Source organism: Podarcis pityusensis (assembly GCF_964106645.2).
Source record: "Podarcis pityusensis genome assembly, chromosome: 17".
Lineage (NCBI taxonomy): Eukaryota > Metazoa > Chordata > Lepidosauria > Squamata > Lacertidae > Podarcis > Podarcis pityusensis.
Genome location: NC_138042.1, coordinates 5709586 through 5727417, shown reverse-complemented (window position 1 = coordinate 5727417; position 17832 = coordinate 5709586). Strand labels below are relative to the sequence as shown.

Genomic DNA, 17832 nt, shown 5'->3' with positions numbered 1-17832 from the left:
AGTTAATCTCTCTCTCCACATCTAAGTTCCTAAACTGTCACTAATAACTGTGTAAAAGAGTCAACACACTACTTGTTATTTGTATCCACCAAGGAGGCCAATCACAATTTGACAGCAATGAGCAGTACATCAAATTGAAAGAAAGCGGCTCTAACCCTTTGAGAATTAGAAGTATGGCTACTATAAACAACTGTTTGGTGTGATGTCTGCATTGAAACAATGACTTGTGCAAGACAGTAAGTTCAAAGGCTGAGCAGGAATTTGCCCCTGCTCAGCTCTAGCCCAGGAGTGGGAAACGTGTGGCCCTTTAGCAATGCCATGGTCCAGCATGGCCAGTGGCCATGGGTGATGGGGGTCGTAGTTCAGGAGCATACCTGAAAGACCGCTTTCTTCCCTTAGAGATCCTCCTAGGCATTAAGATCGGCAGAGGGAAGTCTTTGGGTAGTTCCACTGCATAGTTGTCAACCTTTCCTTTTTTTGCAGGAAATTCCCTTATTCCAGCGCTGTTTCCCACTGCTATCCCGGATTGTTAGCTATCCCGTAGACTGTCCCCGGGACAGGTGAGGCTGCTGATCCCTTATTTTCGAGGCTGCCCGGGACAGGTGAGGCTGCTGATCCCTTACAGTGGTACCTCGGGTTACATACGCTTCAGGTTACAGACTCCTCTAGCTCATAAATAGTACCTTGGGTTAAGAACTTTGCTTCAGGATGAGAACAGAAATCGTGTTCCGGCAGCGCGGCGGCAGCAGGAAGCCCCATTAGCTAAAGTGGTGCTTCAGGTTAAGAACAGTTTCAGGTTAAGAACGGACCTCCGGAACGAATTAAGTACTTAACCCGAGGTACCACTGTATACAGAATCAAGGACAATGTACTTAACCCGAGGTACGACTGTATTTTCAAATCTGAAAGTTGACAGCTATGTTCCACTGCCTTCAGAGGTTCAGCAGGTAGGTGGCCCAGGAGTTTTTTCTCTGCGGCAGCCCCGAAGTGGTGCAATTCCCTCCCCGCAGAGGTGCACCTGGCACCTTTATTTTGGAGCTTTGGTGAAATGCTGAAGGCACACACATACGTTTAGGAACCTCATTATGCTCTGTCTTACACTCTGCTTTTGCCATTCCATCTTTAAATCTCCGCAGCCCACCCTAGGACCAGGTGGCTGAAAGGGCAAGCGAGGAACCTAATTGTAAAGCAAAACCCAGCCGTCGGAGGGCCGTAGGTTCCCCACGCTGCTCTAACCGCTACGTGGCACTGCCTGCCGTATCCCTCCTGAAAGAAAGGGCGGCTCCTCTCGGGTCTCCGTCCCACAACCCGCCTCAATACGAAACACGGTTCTTTCCGCCGGCCCCTGGGACATCAGCCGCCCTTCCCCCCGCCCCCGAGTCCCCTCAGGCCGCTCACCTTGACCCGCACGCGGACCACCTCGTGCTCCTCCTCCTCCGGCGCCCCGGCCCCGCCCCCTCCCGGCGCCCCCGCCGCCGCCGCCGCCATCCCGGCGGCCCCTCCACCTTCTGGCGTGTGAGGGCGGGGGGAGGAGGCGCCTCGCGCCGGGGCCGTTGCAGCCCCCTCCCCCTCCACGTCACGCGCCCGGCGGGGGGGGGAGGAGGGGGAAGAGGGCCCGGCGCCGTCAGCCGCCTCGCTCCGCCGGGACTCCCGCGTCAGGCAGGCGGGGGGCAGGCGGACGGACAGGCGCCGCTTCCATCACGTGACCTTCCCCCCCCCCCGCGCGCGCCGGCTACTTCCGCCCCGTGCGGCGCTGACGTCACCGCGCCGGCCTTAAAGGCGCAGAGCGCAAAGCTTGCTCAGGTGTTTTATTTAAGCGCGTGTCCGCGAGGAAGGAGGAGGCGGCGGCTGAACTGCTTCGCCCCTGCGGGGTTTTTGGCGCGAGTTTCCCGCTCTTTAATCGCCTGAGGAACTGAAATGCGCAAGGTGGCGAGGGAAGGGTTAAGAGGAAGCGGCTCTCGCGAACGAAACAAAAGGGGGTGGAAGTGAGAGGACCAACCAATCAGGAAAGGGGCCGTGACGAGCAACATCCGGGTCAAACGGAAACTAGTGCACGGCAATAGCCTTGTGTGAAGGGCAACAACATCCGGGTCACCCGGAGTCCACGTTCGGTTGGATGCACCAGCTGCATCCGGGTCGAACAGGGACGCGCGTCCGAGCCATAGATACAAAATAAGGAGAGAGCTGCCTACGTAGGGCCCCTCACTCCGACTTCTGTATGCGGAAGCATCTTGCGCCACGGGGCTGGCCAAACACGTAGGGGGGGCGTGCCGTTTTTTCATTGAAGCCAATGGGAAAGGGGGCCGTACCGGTGACGTCACAATAGCGCGCTTGGGATAACGGACGGGCCTTTATTGTACCAGGATTGGTCTGTGATCATAGAATCTTAAAGAGTTGGAAGGGACCCCGAGGGTCATTTAGTCCAGCCCCCTGCAAGAAATATCTGCTAAAGCATCCATGACAGGTGGCCATCCACTCTCTGCTTAAAAACCTCCAAGGAAGGAGAGTCTACAACCTGCGGAGGATGTAACAACACAATTGTTGATGTATTTATTTATGAAAATATGTATATACTACCGTATCTTCAAGATACATCGCATCGATTTGCAACGACGTAAAAACAAGCAATGAATGAATAAAAAATTAGGATATATTAAAAGCAAGCCAGTAGGGTTGTGTGGGTTGTAATCTTAATTGCCTCCAGAGGCCTGGCAGAACAGAAAGGTTTTTAGCAGGCGTTTAAAAGGTGGCACAGAAAAATGTTTTTTACCCCACCTTTGGTGAGGGACGCAAGGCAGCTTACAAATAAAATAAGAGCATTAATAGAATTAAATCTCTCTCTATTCTAATCTGTTATGCAAGATAACATCATGACAAACAAGAGACCATGATTGCATCTGCTTTCCACTGGGAGGCATTCAGCAGCTGGGACTCAGAGATGGCTCTTATCATGAGCTACTGGGGCAGCTGCAGGTCACGTGCCAACACTCCTGAGCCTCGCAAAGGGAATAGGCAGACAAATGATAAATGTTCTTGGCAAGCATAGCTACTATGTCACTTGAAAACAAGTGATACTTCACTCTATCTTTTTAATACCCCTACCAGGGTTCACCGGGACGCGGGTGGCGCTGTGGTCTAAACCACAGAGCCTAGGGCTTTCCGATTGGAAGGTCGGCAGTTCGAATCCCCATAACGGGGTGAGCTCCCGTTGCTCGGTCCTACTCCTGCCAACCTAGCAGTTCGAAAGCATGTCAAAGTGCAAGTAATTAAAAAGGTACCTCTCCGATAGGAAGGTATATGGTGTTTCTGTGCGCTGCTCTGGTTCGCCAGAAGCAGCTTAGTCATGTTGGCTATCTGTGGACAAACACCGGCTCCCTCGGCCTATGGAGCGAGATGAACGCGCAACCCCAGAGTCGTCTGCGACTGGACCTAACGGTCAGGGGTACCTTTACCAGGGTTCACCAAGGTTCACCTACTGCACAAGTGTGCACGTGCTATTTACATCAGCCTATCTCCACCTCACGCCTTCCACAATGGCAATCTTCTTTCATCGCTGGCCATGCTGGCTTTTAAAGCAGGGTGTGTTAGCATACTGACTACAGCAGGTTTGCTTTTTGAAAACTCAAAGTTTAATGAACTGCTTTATTTCGCAAAAGATCTGGATGTACTTATTGTAGAAACGCTCCAACTCAAACCATATTCATTAGCATTAATACTCTTGATAGGGAGTTAAGAGGGGAAGGAGGAACAGCATGTAAACACATGCACATACTAACTACTTATCAAAGGCATCCCAAAAGAGAAACAGAAAGAGTGTTGCACCAGAGACTGTTATAAAATATAGATGGAACATAGGTGGTAAAATGCAGCTCTAAGATATGCAGGTAACTGCCTCTCTGCCAAAACTATTTCACAAAGTTACTGTGAGGATAATATCAATTAAACCTGCACTCATAACTCTTCCTCTACCTTTAAAGTAAGTGGAGAAAAGTTACAAGTTAACCCTCAGATAGATCAAAGCAAGAATTAAAGTAACAGAACTAAAAAAAGAGCTTCATTACATTTTTCAGTTGGTTTCACCACCTAACCATTTAAGGCAGTGATGCCGAACCTTTTAGAGACCACGTGCCCAAACTGCAACCCAAAACCCACTTATTTATTGTAAAGTGCCAACACGACAATTTAACATGTATATCTCATTTTTTCTGTGTTTCACGTTTCCTCTTTATGACTGCTGTTGGAATAAATAATCCTTCATAAAAGTTATTGCATTACATTCTTCATTAAATTATCTTTCCACTCATATATAATCTTATGGTATAACTCAGTGTTTATTTCCGAAAAAAATGTTTAGGGGTACTTTCATTTTGACTCAAGAAAATCACCACCGGGGGTGGGTGTGTGCGGAATAAATACAGTTCAAATTGGGAAAAAGAAATACAGTTCAAATTGGGGAACCTGAACACCTAAACCCGGAAATGAGTGTTCCGGTTTTGGAACTTTTTTCGGAAGCTGAGGAGGGCCTGGCTGCCTTCAGGTGGTGCAGGGGGTCTCAGATGCAGCTCCGGGCTGCTTGCACCTTCCCCAACCCCAGCAACTATTCAGCCTGGCTGCCTTCACAGGGTTGGAGGGATCTGATTTGGAGGGGGGGCTCCTTTAAACTTCTTCCTCGATGGGAGTGCAGCCGCGAACCCCTCAACAGAAATTGTGATGGAGCCTGCACGTCCCCAGCTGAGCAGCCCTGATCCAGCTCCTGTTCCCGTGCAAGCAGCAACGCTGCCTAGCGGAGCAGCCCGATTCCTACTTGCCTGACCCTAACCCTTGCTCTAATCCTTACCCTAACCCTAACCCAGCCCTCCTCTCCTCCACACACTTCCTCTACTCCTGGCACAGAAGCTATTGCCCTGCTGGGGCGACAGCATGTGTGCCCTCAGAGAGGGCTCTGAGTGTCCTCTCTGGCATGTGTGCCATAGGTCCACCACCACTGGCCTAGACTGTAAGTCCAAGCACATTCTGGAATTGTCAGAAAACACAACTTCATTTTTTATATATGTGTTTGCATTTCCCACAAGAAATGCAGGCCTGTATATGTGCATTTCTCAGGAGAGTTCTTAAAAAGGAGGTACAGCAGCTAACATCTTGCACACAGGCAACACAATGGCTACTGAAGAAAAAGTGTCCACAGTGCACCGTTCTCATAGCCTGGAGGGCTGAAATTCTTCTTCAAGGAGCTCCTCTACTGTCACATTCTCATAAGCCGGAGGAGGTGTGAGGGGTTCCAGGCGTTCCGCCCGCTCTTCAACACCTTTGACTTCATGGGTACCCGACACAAATCACTGCAGTTTGGGCAGTATGAGCAACCTGAGGCGGAACCTGGATTGTAGATCTGCCTCTGAGGCAGCCGTGTGCCTGGTGCCACCGAAACACTGAACACCTCAACCACAGTCTCTCCGTGGGCAGGAGGCTCAGTGACCACGCTGCACAGAGGGGGTTCCACTGGGATTGTTCCTGGACTGGATGTGATGGTCCAGGTGGTGGGTCCCAATAAGTAGCCGGTAGTCACCACCTCCTCACATGCTGGTGCCTCATAGGCCTCCTTGTCTATGCTGGTAAAAGAGAGGGGAAGTAGTTAAAAACATTAATCCTCATAACAGCTCCATACTTCCACAAAGGAGGATTATCTGTGCTATCAACAAACAAGGCATGATAACTACCATATTCAAGCAATGGGATCATCAGGTGCATTCTGCTATCTGGCCCCCACAACCGCAGGCCTCATCTGCACCATGCATTTAAAACACTATGATACCAGATGTGTGTGGTGTAAATAATAAAATTTATATGACTATTAAACAGTGAGGGCTTGCCCCAAAAGATTTCTGGGAAGTGTAACTTGCCAAAAGAGCTCTTAGGGGACTCCTACTCCTTTCACCAGAGCTACAGTTCCCAAAGTTCGCTGTGGAGAAGGAGTGACCATTAAACCTACTGTAGAATCTGAGAGACTTTAAGGGTGCTTCCAGATAGAATCCCACCCCAAAATATTGGAAAATTCAAGCTGCACAATTGTAGTCGATTGGTAGGTCTTGCGCAACAACCTTCTTCTCCAAAAGATTGGATTTTCGGCGATAAGTGAAGGGATGGTATAATGCAGTGCTTTTTTTCTTTAAAAATGTTTAGGGGTACTCTCATTTTGACTCAAGAAAATCACCATTTTATAGTTCAAATCAGGAAAAATAAATACAGTAAATTAACAAATTTACTGAGGACGAGATGGTTGGACAGTGTTCTCAAAGCCACAAACATGAGTCTGACCAAACTGCAGGAGGCAGTGGAAGACAGGAGTGCCTGGCGTGCTCTGATCCATGGGGTCACGAAGAGTCGGACACGACTAAATGACTAAACAACAAATTAACAAAAGTACAATGATTCACAAAAGGTTAAGAGGTATGAATACCCCTGCGTCCCCCCAGAAAAAAAGCACCGGGATAATGCATTGGAAAGTGTGGTACAAATGCCATCTAACCTCTCTGCAAATATTGTCAGTATCTTTTAACTCAGTTGATGGGGATTCCTTCGCTCTTCCCCCTGGCTTTCTTGAAGTTGGTTCAGATGCAATGCCAACCCATGGTTTACATTGCTTTTAACAACCAGCCACAAGCAGTTTTGTTAATGTGATCCTGCAGTTCACCACTGGGAATATTTCACATAATGCATGATTTGATTCACTGACCCAGGAGGAGGTGGTAACTAAGTCAACGGAGAACGGATAAATTACAAGCTATTTGCCACTGCAGTGGTACCTCGGGTTAAGTACTTAATTTGTTCCGGAGGTCCGTTCTTAACCTGAAACTGTTCTTAACCTGAAGCACCACTTTAGCTAATGGGGCCTCCTGCAGCCGCCACGCCGCCGGAGCACGATTTCTGTTCTCATTCTGAAGTAAAGTTCTTAACCTGAGGTAATATTTCTGGGTTAGCGGAGGCTGTAACCTGAAGCGTATGTAACCTGAAGCGTATGTAACCCGAGGTACCACTGTACAGTTAAATAGAATCTCCAGCCATTGTAGCTAAACAGCTAAGAGGTAACATGGTGTATACATATAAATAATAAAATTAGTATTCTTATTATTATTGAATAGGATGTCCCTCTTTTCATCAGAGAAATCTTGGATGGTATATTCTTATGATAGTGTACACAATAAGAAGTGATCCTCTTTCAAACTGCTTCCAGCTCACCAAAAAAAAAAGGCTTGTTATTTCTCTCTGATATTATGTCAGTGGTTATTTACACTTTTCGGAAATTCTTCAAAAACCACAAGACTGGAAGTGGGCAGATGTTGGAGCAATACTACTCAAACGATTGACCAGGACTGCTGTGAACATTTTTGGATATTGATTCAGAAGATTAAGAAGGCAAAAGTGTTGTGACGTGGGGTTTGTGATTTCAGCTCTCCTGATATAACATGCTGGAGACAGTTCTCTAGTAACACTTCTTTATTAAAGCAACAAGACTGACGACTGGGGAGAGGAAAGCTACATTTATAGGGACAGGGAACTAGCAAGAAAGGATACATTTTGGAGGGAACAATATCAGGCAATCACAGTCCTGCCTTTTGGAGGGAACCAATAAGACAGAGGATCCAAATACAGCAGCTTAAATGAACCAATAGTAGCTGTACCCTCTGGAACCAAAAGGCAGTTACTTTACCCTAATGCAAATACAGACAATAATAATACAGATATAAAATCCTTTGACTCAATACACAACACCCCTTCCCCCCTAGTGAGCACAGCAGACGTAATCTCTCAGGTACTGTGGGGGCCTACAACTTCTACTTGATCTCCTGACAACAGGTGTTGCAGGTTCTGAATTGGGTGTTACCTGTGGTAGAGGGGCTGCTCTAGGGGTTTCGTCAGGAACAGATGGAGTCCCCGACATCTCAGGGTCCCCTATCTGTACCTCGTCATCGTGAGGACTAGCAGACCCTGGTTCATTTGTTAAAGCCCCTGGTGATTGCACCTCTGTGCCATTTTCACTCTGGTCTTGCAGCTCTGCGTCGTTAGCCAGGGATGAATTATCTGGCTCCTCCCTGCTGAGCGCCCGGCGCCTCAGCTGATCTATATGTCTCTTCCACACTTGCCCATTTTCCAAGGTCACATAATAGGACACAGGTCCACTAGCCCGGGTGACCACACCAGCCACCCACCGCGAACCTCGTGAATAGTTCCTCACCCAGACCAGATCTTCAGGGGCGAGATACCTTGTTGTGTCAGTCTCAGCCTGGGGGGTTGCTCTTGAATTATGGTTTGGCCTTTTATCCGGGTGGACATAATCCAGCACCGTTACCAGTCTCCTACCCAAGAGCAGCTCAGCTGGCGACTTGCCCGTTGCGGTACACGGCGTCGCATGCTGCAAAAATAACATTCGCGCGATGCGAGCTGACCAGTTACCCTCCATTAAGTGCGCAATGGATTCTTTGGCTGTTCTTACCATGCGCTCAGCCTGCCCATTGGAGGATGGGTGAAAGGGCGCGGATGTGACCCCTCTTATGAAGTTATCAGCCAAGAATGCCCTGAATTCTTGGGATACAAAAGCTGCCCCATTATCTGATACAATGGTCTCAGGTAACCCGTGGGTTGCAAACAGCTGCCTCAACACCTTGATGACGGCAGCTGATGCCATGCTAGGGACCATCGCCACTTCTAACCATTTGGAATATGCATCAACGATAACCAAAAAGACCTTTCCTTGGAATGGCCCAGCAAAATCTAAGTACAGCCGGCTCCAGGGAGATCTGGACTGCTCCCACCAGTGGACTGGTGCTCTGGCCACTTCCGGCCGCACCTCTTGGCATGCCTTGCATGTTCGTACCCATTGTTCTATGTTCTGGTCCATTCCAGGCCACCACACATAACATCGGGCTAGCGACTTCATCCTGACCATTCCCGGGTGTCCCATGTGAAGCGTCTCAAGAACCCTGTTTCTCAGTGGTGCTGGGATGATCACCCTATCTCCCCACAGGAGACAACCCTTATGCATGGACAACTCGTGCTGCCTAGTCGCATAAGGCCTGAATTTGTCTTCATGCGGACCACCTGGCCACCCCCTCCCCACCCAAGTGAGCACACGGGAGAGAACAGCATCTTTCCTCGTTTTCTCAGCTATATCAGTAGCCGTTACAGGAGCCCCCGGAAGTGTTTCCAGCATCATTATGTGCTCCGCTGGAGCAGGATCCTCAGTGCTCCCGCCAGGAAGGGGCAATCGACTCAGCGCATCCGCATGGCACAACCGTTTCCCCGGCACATGGGTCAAGGTGTACTGGAACCCGTTCAGGAATATAGACCAACGTAACATTCTGGGGGAGAGAATTTGTGGCGTTTGTTTGTTCGGGTTGAACAACTCTAACAGTGGCTTGTGGTCCGTTTCAATGTAGAAATGGCGACCGTACACATAATCATGGAACTTTTTGATTCCTGCCACAATTGCAAGCGCCTCTTTGTCAATTTGAGCATAGTTGCGCTCCGTGGGCGACAACGTACGGGAATAGAAAGAGATGGGCTTTTCCGACCCATCCGGTTCCCTATGACTTAGCACCGCCCCCAGGCCGTATTGAGAGGCATCACATGCCAGGACCAGAGGCTTTGACTCGTCATAATGAGCAAGGACACTCCTGCTACTCAGCATTCCTCGCAAGGAGTCAAAAGCCTTCTGCTGCCCCTGCCCCCATCGCCACACATTCTTTTTCTGCAACAGTCTATGTAATGGTTCAGCTACCGAAGCTTTCTGGGGTAAGAACGAATGATAAAAGTTAATAAGTCCCAGGAATGACTGCAACTCCGTCTTGTTCTGTGGTCGTGGCGCCTCGATGATGGCCTTAATCTTAGCATCTGTGGGGTGGATGCCTGATGCATCAATTTTAAACCCCAAGAAATCCACAGTTGGCACCCCAAAACTGCATTTTTCCTTTTTCAGTTGCAACCCCACCTCCTTGAACTTGAGCAACACTGCACGAACACACGCAACCAGTTCCTGTGGGTCTTTTCCAGCAATCAAAACGTCATCAAAAAATGGCAAGACCCCCGGCAGACCTCTTAACAGGTGTTCCATGAGCCCTTGAAAAATCCCTGGGGCCACACAAACTCCAAATTGTAATCTGTTAACTCTGAACGCCCCTTTATGTGTGACAATAGTCTGTGCTTCCGCTGATTGTGGGGTTACTGGCAGCTGTTGGTAAGCTTGTGCCAGGTCAATTTTGGCGAACACCTTGCCCCCAGCCAGTTTAGCCAACAGATGTGATACGACTGGAATGGGGTATGAGTTTCCCCTGAGTGCCTTATTGATAGTGCATTTGTAATCTGCACAGATCCTGACTTCCCCATTTGCTTTAAGGGGCGTGACGATTGGAGTCTCCCACTTAGCAGAGTCCACGGGTGAGAGAACTCCCTGCTTGACCAATTTCTCCAGCTCTGCTTCGATCTTGGGTTGCAGTGCAAACGGCACTCGCCTTGGTTTGAGTCGGATTGGGGCCACCCCAGGGTCCAACTCGAAGTCAACTGGGGGCCCTTTATAACAACCCAGTTTTCCATTAAAGAGACCAGCAAATTCTTTGCATAATGCCTCGCTCATCTCAGGGCAGGTTTGGATTGAATTAAGCCCTGATATACTCAGTCCTAGGGTGGGGAACCAGTCAGTGCCCAGGAGACTGGGGCGACTGCCCTTCGCAATCACCAGTTTGAGTACAGCCTGTTTGTCTCGGAACTGTACTCTCACGGCACACATTCCCATAACATGGATGCGGCCCGCTGAGTATGACTGCAAGGTTGCCGGGAAGGGTTCCAGAGGGGGCAACTTACCCCTGGGGAAGAATGTCCTCGCGGTCTGGTCCGACACGATAGTGAATCCAGATCCGGAGTCCACCTCCATGTCGCACTGCTGACCCTCAATCTTCACCTTGACGTGTGCCTTGCCTTGTGCTGGAAACTGCACGACCCTCCCGTTGATCTCCGTAACGTAGTGGCAGTCCTTTAGAAAATGGGTTGCTGCGGGCGGTCTGCGATGCTCCGGTCTAGGTGCTCCTGTCGCTCCCAACGCCGCCGATCTACAGACCCTGGCGATGTGACCTGTCTTCCCGCACGTCCGGCACATAGCATCCCGGAAACGACAACTCTTCCGCTCATGGTTTCCGCCACAACCTGGGCACCTGCCTCGGTGATCTTTGTGCACTGTGCAGGCCTGACTCACTGACTCGACCCCACGGACTGGGCTCTGGCTCGGAGTAGCCTCTAGCTCGTCCATGGCATGTGCAACTTCTATCTGTGGCTTAGGGGCCTTGCGACTGGCATCAAGCTCCTCTCTTTCATAATTCTCCGTGGCGGTGGCCTCCTTCAAGGCTGAAGCAAGGGTAACCTCTTCTTTAGCCACGATGCGTCTTCTGGCCTTCTTGCTGCTCAGACCACCGATAAACCGATCCAGGAGAGTCTCTTCCAGATTTTGGAAGTCGCAGTGCTGAGCGAGCTTCCGCAGTTCAGCCAGAAATGCAGATACAGACTCCCCAGCATGCTGCTGCCTCTTATGAAACTCCATCCGCCGAGCCATCTTGGTCTCAGTAGGCGCCAAGTGGCTTGTCAGGCCGGCAAGAATATCTTTGAGAGATGTCTCACTTAGCTTCGCTGGAGCAAGCAATGCCTTGGCCAGCTTGAAGGTCTCAGGCCCACAGTAGCTCAGGAATGTGGCCCTTCTTTTGCTGGCATCGGTGATCCCTAGAGCCTCTGCGAAGAACTCGAAGCGTTCGACGTAGTCTTCCCACGTGTCGGGCTCTGATGGCTGGAAGGGCTCAAATACCCTTGGACTCTCCATTGTCCTGTGGCAGGGTCGTCTTCTCAGCTGGCCAGTGAGTCTTGTTCTTAGCTGCAATCCGGACTCTGAGGCAGGGCTGCGTTTAACCGCTCCTCAGCATTCCGGATCCCATCCTCGTCGCCAGTTGTTGTGACGTGGGGTTTGTGATTTCAGCTCTCCTGATATAACATGCTGGAGACAGTTCTCTAGTAACACTTCTTTATTAAAGCAACAAGACTGACGACTGGGGAGAGGAAAGCTACATTTATAGGGACAGGGAACTAGCAAGAAAGGATACATTTTGGAGGGAACAATATCAGGCAATCACAGTCCTGCCTTTTGGAGGGAACCAATAAGACAGAGGATCCAAATACAGCAGCTTAAATGAACCAATAGTAGCTGTACCCTCTGGAACCAAAAGGCAGTTACTTTACCCTAATGCAAATACAGACAATAATAATACAGATATAAGATCCTTTGTTCCGGAGGTCCGTTCTTAACCTGAAACTGTTCTTAACCTGAAGCACCACTTTAGCTAATGGGGCCTCCTGCAGCCGCCATGCCGCCGGAGCACGATTTCTGTTCTCATTCTGAAGTAAAGTTCTTAACCTGAGGTAATATTTCTGGGTTAGCGGAGGCTGTAACCTGAAGCGTATGTAACCTGAAGCGTATGTAACCCGAGGTACCACTGTACAGTTAAATAGAATCTCCAGCCATTGTAGCTAAACAGCTAAGAGGTAACATGGTGTATACATATAAATAATAAAATTAGTATTCTTATTATTATTGAATAGGATGTCCCTCTTTTCATCAGAGAAATCTTGGATGGTATATTCTTATGATAGTGTACACAATAAGAAGTGATCCTCTTTCAAACTGCTTCCAGCTCACCAAAAAAAAAAAAGGCTTGTTATTTCTCTCTGATATTATGTCAGTGGTTATTTACACTTTTCGGAAATTCTTCAAAAACCACAAGACTGGAAGTGGGCAGATGTTGGAGCAATACTACTCAAACGATTGACCAGGACTGCTGTGAACATTTTTGGATATTGATTCAGAAGATTAAGAAGGCAAAAGGAATTAATATTATTATTATTTTTAAATCTATATATGGGAATTAATCTAATACATGCTGCCACTTTCAATGACAACTGGGTAGAAATTATTGGAGGAAAAAGAACATCTTATTATAGGGAAAGGGAAGAGCATAGATCCCCCCCCAGCCCCCCAAAAACTGGCTATGGGAGGATCAGGAGACCCTCCAGAAAAGCACACTGTGGAGGAGAGTTTCCTGGCTCCCACTCAATGAAGAATTTGAACTCAGGCTGCAGTGTCTACCAAAATCTGTAATGCTCAGATGAGTGTGATACTGTAGCCTTATGAGGCTTTGCCCTCGGGTGGGAAAAATATTGCGCCTGGGAAAGGGAAGTGGGAGTCAACAGACACTCAAGGAATAGTTTCGGAGAAAAGGCTTTTATTTCCACCATCCATGAACTGGTAGAAGGAGCAAGTGTGATAAGTCACAAAAAGCATGCACGAGTTCACAATCATGTGCACAAACATATATACCCCTTCCCAGTTCCCTCCTCCTTTCTCCTCCCTCAGGAGTCCTGCCCCATGATGTGTTCCCCTGAGCATGTACAGAAAGCTGTCTTGGAACTATTGTGGACTCTTGGCAGGAAAGGGGGTGAGGGGGTTTCAGTGTGTTCCAGTTGTTTCATTCTTGTGCTGGCATGGTTCCCGGACAGAAAGCAAGTTGCAATGTGGTTCTTTAGCAAGGCCAGAAGACATGAGAAAGGCCTGAGAAACAATGGACTGTTCTCTATCTTTGTTACAGCAGAGCGGAATGTTTCTGATGCTTAGCTGCTGAGAAAATGATTTTGAAAAGCTTTGAGAAGCTTTGAGCCTGCTTTGGTGGGGGGTGACTTCGGGCCTAGGTGAGGTCACCTGTCCTCACCTTCCTTCAATACATGGGCAAAATGCCGTTCAAAGGCACAGCAGGTGCTACACATAGCCAAGCAAGCAAAGACATAGATCCAGAAATGACACATACCCTGGCTTAGGAGCTAACTCTTCTTAAGGCCCCCCAAAAAAATATTTGAGGGGGCCAGGCACCCCCCCCAAGTAGATTGGCATTGCCATTTAAATACTGTGTGCTGTGTCATGTGACTATGTGGGGCAGGGCTTACTGCCCCCCCATATTTTATTCAAGTTGGCACCCCAGCAACCCTATTATTAGGAAGTGGGGCCAGCACTAATTTCTCACGCATGCGCAATGATCCCATGATGAAAACAAACACATTTGTATCCACTGTATTACTGCGCCGAGGGACTTTTTTCTGTGTCCTTATGACTGACAGGTGGTGGAAGGAGCGAGCCAGAGTCTAGTGAGTGAGACTGTCCCTGGCAATAATACTGGTTTTAGCCCTCTCACTGGTCAGAGCTGAAGTTGCTATTTACAACTTTAAAAAGAGATACAACAAATGTTCGCTTGTGATCTCCCTAGTTGGCAAGTTTAAATATTGCTTATAGATAGATAGATAGATAGATAGATAGATAGATAGATAGATAGATATCTTAATTCAGTAACTCCCTAAAATTGTTAGGAGGGGCAATACCCTTTAAATTAAAGGGAAACTGAAAGTAAATAGAAGACCAACAAAGAATTAATCCTAATAAAACAGGGAGAGTAAATTGTGGACAGATGATGGACTTTGAGAAAGCCCCCAAAAGAAAGCTTAGCCAAGCAAAATTTAAACTGAAAACTCATAGAAATACCAAAATGAAGATTTTAAAGAGAATCAAGAAAAGCAGATACACCTGATGACTAGAAAAGACAAATGAAAGAATGTGAGGGGCGAAATCAAGTTTATTTACCTTTCGACCAACTAGTCTTTGGATGTAAAAAGGAACAAAGGAAAGGGTGGGTGGATATGAAGTCTGCTTCAAGCAGAGTGAAGAATAATTGCAGAAAACAGAAGGCTTTTCTTTTAAAAGGCAACTGGAGAAGCCATTTCATAAAAAGAAGGCTGGTGTTTCTGTTGCCGAAGTTGTTATTATTATCATCATTATTTATTTATTTTATATAGCGCCCTATACCCGAAGGTCTGAGGGCAGTTCACATAAAATATCCAATACACAAAATCAAAACAACAACCCAAGAACGGGTTCCCAGAGCATAGACAACAGGAGTCAGGCTATCCCTGGTCCAGAGAGGGGCGTAGCTGGGTCACCAGCCGAAGCTGATGGAAGGCTCTCCCCTTCACTGAGCGCCTCCCCTTGTCTCTCGACAGAGGTACAGGGCGACCAAGGCAGTTTCAGTGCCAAAAGCAGGCCTAAACCCTGATTGAAAAGAATCCACAAAACCAGCTTCTTCCAAGAGCACCTGGATCTGGTCTGCGACCACTCGCTCCAGCCTCACTCCAGAAGTAAGAAAAACCAAGATTGGGAAGATTTAACACAGGCAAGACTTAGAAGTGAGAAGGGTAGGGGGATCCAGGGGGAAAGAAAGCTGTGCATGTGAGAAAGAGCAAAGCAGAGGGGCAGAAGACAACATAGCTCCTTTTAATTTCATTTTAGCTCAGGTTGCCTTGTTGACAAAAATACATTGCATTGCATTTGTGATAGCTTCTTGGGGGCTATAGAAAAGTTCCCGTGCTAATGGGCAGAACTTCATTTATTCATAATGTGTCTTCCAAGGAGTAGAATAACAAACCCTCTTGAGCAGCTGGCTTAAAAGTGGTGGCATTTGGCATATGAAGCTAAGAAGAGACATTGCTGTTATTATTATTATTATTATTATTATTATTATTATTATTGTAGTTTAATAATACCCCACCCATTTCCCTGTTGGGAATCAAGGTAACTGACAAGCAATCTGGGAGCCACTTCAGTATCCTGAAGTTAGAGAAGACTGAAGGCACAAAAAGAGAAATACCGTATTTTTCGCCCCATAGGGCGCACCACCCCATAGGACGCACCTAGCTTTTTTGGGGGGAAAATAAAGAAAAAAAATTATTCCCCCCCCAGGCGCGGGGGAAGCCCGAGCTTCCCCCAATCCCAGCCCCGAGAACAGCCTGCTATCCGCAAGCCTAGGGAGGCCAGCGGTAAGTCGCGCCGGTCTCCCCAGGCTTCGGAATGCAGGCAGCTCTGCGCAGCCATCGGGAGGCGGGCGCGACTTCGCTCACCGACCCCTCTCGCTCTCCAGGCTTCAGCGAAAGCCTGCATTCACCCCATAGGACGCACACACATTTCCCCTTCATTTTTGGAGGGGGAAAAGTGTGTCCTATAGGGCGAAAATACGGTAACTATTGAACCAGAAAAGGTTTGGAAGCCACTAGAATCAAGAATTGTTTCTGGGGGAAGCATAAAAGGGGGAAATAACTGAGAAAGCCATGAATGTCCCTATTTTCATCAGAGAAATGTTGGGTGGTATATCTTCCCTGTTCAGGGAAGTTTTTAATGTGTGACATATTAATGTGTTTTTAATCTTTGTTGGAAGCCGCCCAGAGTGGCTGGGGAGACTCAGCCAGATGAGCGGGTACCAATAATAAATTATTATTATTATTATTATGTACACAATAAGAAGTGATCCTCTTTCAAACTGCTTCCAGCTCTCCAAAAAAAGACTTGTTATTTCTCTCCAACCGCACTGGTTCAGGGACAGAAATATTTTGGGAGACTTTCAACAGAAACAGTACCTTCCTGCAGCAGACATGCATTCATGTTTATTTGCTGCACATATCTTCTTCAGCACTTAGTAGATTTGAGATACAGGGCAAATAGGCATAACGTGTGTGTTCAGGTAGAGCACTAAACCATGGTTTAGCATAGCAGGGGCATGTGAGCAGGGTGGGGTGGCAGCTTGAGAGTCTGGGTGTCCTGCAGGCATCCATGCCACCCACCCTGAGCCTGGCCGCCACCTGGACCCACTGCATCTCTGCCCCATCACCAATAACAAAAGGATGCCACTGCCACTCCACCCCCTTCATGCGCTACAGATGGCTTAACAGAACAACAATGAGCCCCATTGAGCCTTGGCCTCTTCCATGCCCTCTCTCCAGGGCAGCCACAAATAAGAGATCATAAACACCCACTTCAGATCAACTCCACTTTCGCCTGTCGTGTGAACACAGCATAATTAACCCTAACTAGGGTTAGTTGAAACTAGCTAACTTGGTAAACTCTGGCTTGACGTTGGCCTGTTTCAACCTGCCTAGTTTGTCTGGTTTGAACAACATGGCAAGCTGCGCTTAATCTGAAACAGAAGCAAAAGCCTCCAACTTCTTTCTCACAGCTATGCCAGTGGGATGGGGACTGTGTGAGATGGAATCGTACTCAACCCACTCTTTAAAGAGTAGTCATGGCAGGTTCTTCACTCATATCTGAAATGCAGATTCCTACCGGCTTTGCAGTTCATCAGAGTGAAGAACCTTCTTTTGGCACATTGAATGTTGTATCCTCCTTTTTAAAATATACGTAGATCTATATTAATTTAAACATTCATGCTTTGCCTTTAAAAAAAATAAATAATAGAAGTGTTTAGAATAGAAGCAAAAGTGCCCTGAGGATGGAATAAGGTGCCTCGTCCACAGCCAGTTTGGGGTGCAAACTAGCAGAACTGCCTCTCCCTGCCCCAGAGCAATAATTGAGATGCCCCTGTTTCCCCTTTGAAGGAGTCTTAATAAATTTTGTTAAACCTTCATATTAGCACCTGGAAGTTGAGGAGGATCTCAAGAGGTTTAATCTCTAGGGTGGAACAGAAGCTTCTTGGCTACATTGTGGATCTATGTAGATAAAATCACACAAACAGTCTGGGATTCATTCTGAACTGTCAAGTATGATAACCTAGTGATGGGCTGTAATAAAGAAAAATCTGCCCTTATTCCCTTATGGAGGACACAAGAGCTGTTATAGAGTCCTTTGTAGGTTCTCCATCGGTAGGAGAAAATAACAGAGGCCAACCGGAGAATATTGAGAAGCAAAGCAGCTAGTAAGCC

General features: G+C 47.9%; 1 protein-coding gene across 1 annotated transcript in view; it reads right to left on the bottom strand.

Annotated features, from left to right (window-relative positions):
* Nucleotides 1-17832, bottom strand: part of TBC1D25 (TBC1 domain family member 25) — a 56131-nt gene that overhangs the window by 12483 nt on the left and 25816 nt on the right. Inside the window, exon 2 of the mRNA XM_080988198.1 lies at nt 1399-1542. Within this exon, the coding sequence (XP_080844324.1) occupies nt 1399-1488 (90 nt within the window). The 5' untranslated portion in view covers nt 1489-1542. The remainder of the gene's footprint in view (nt 1-1398; nt 1543-17832) is intronic.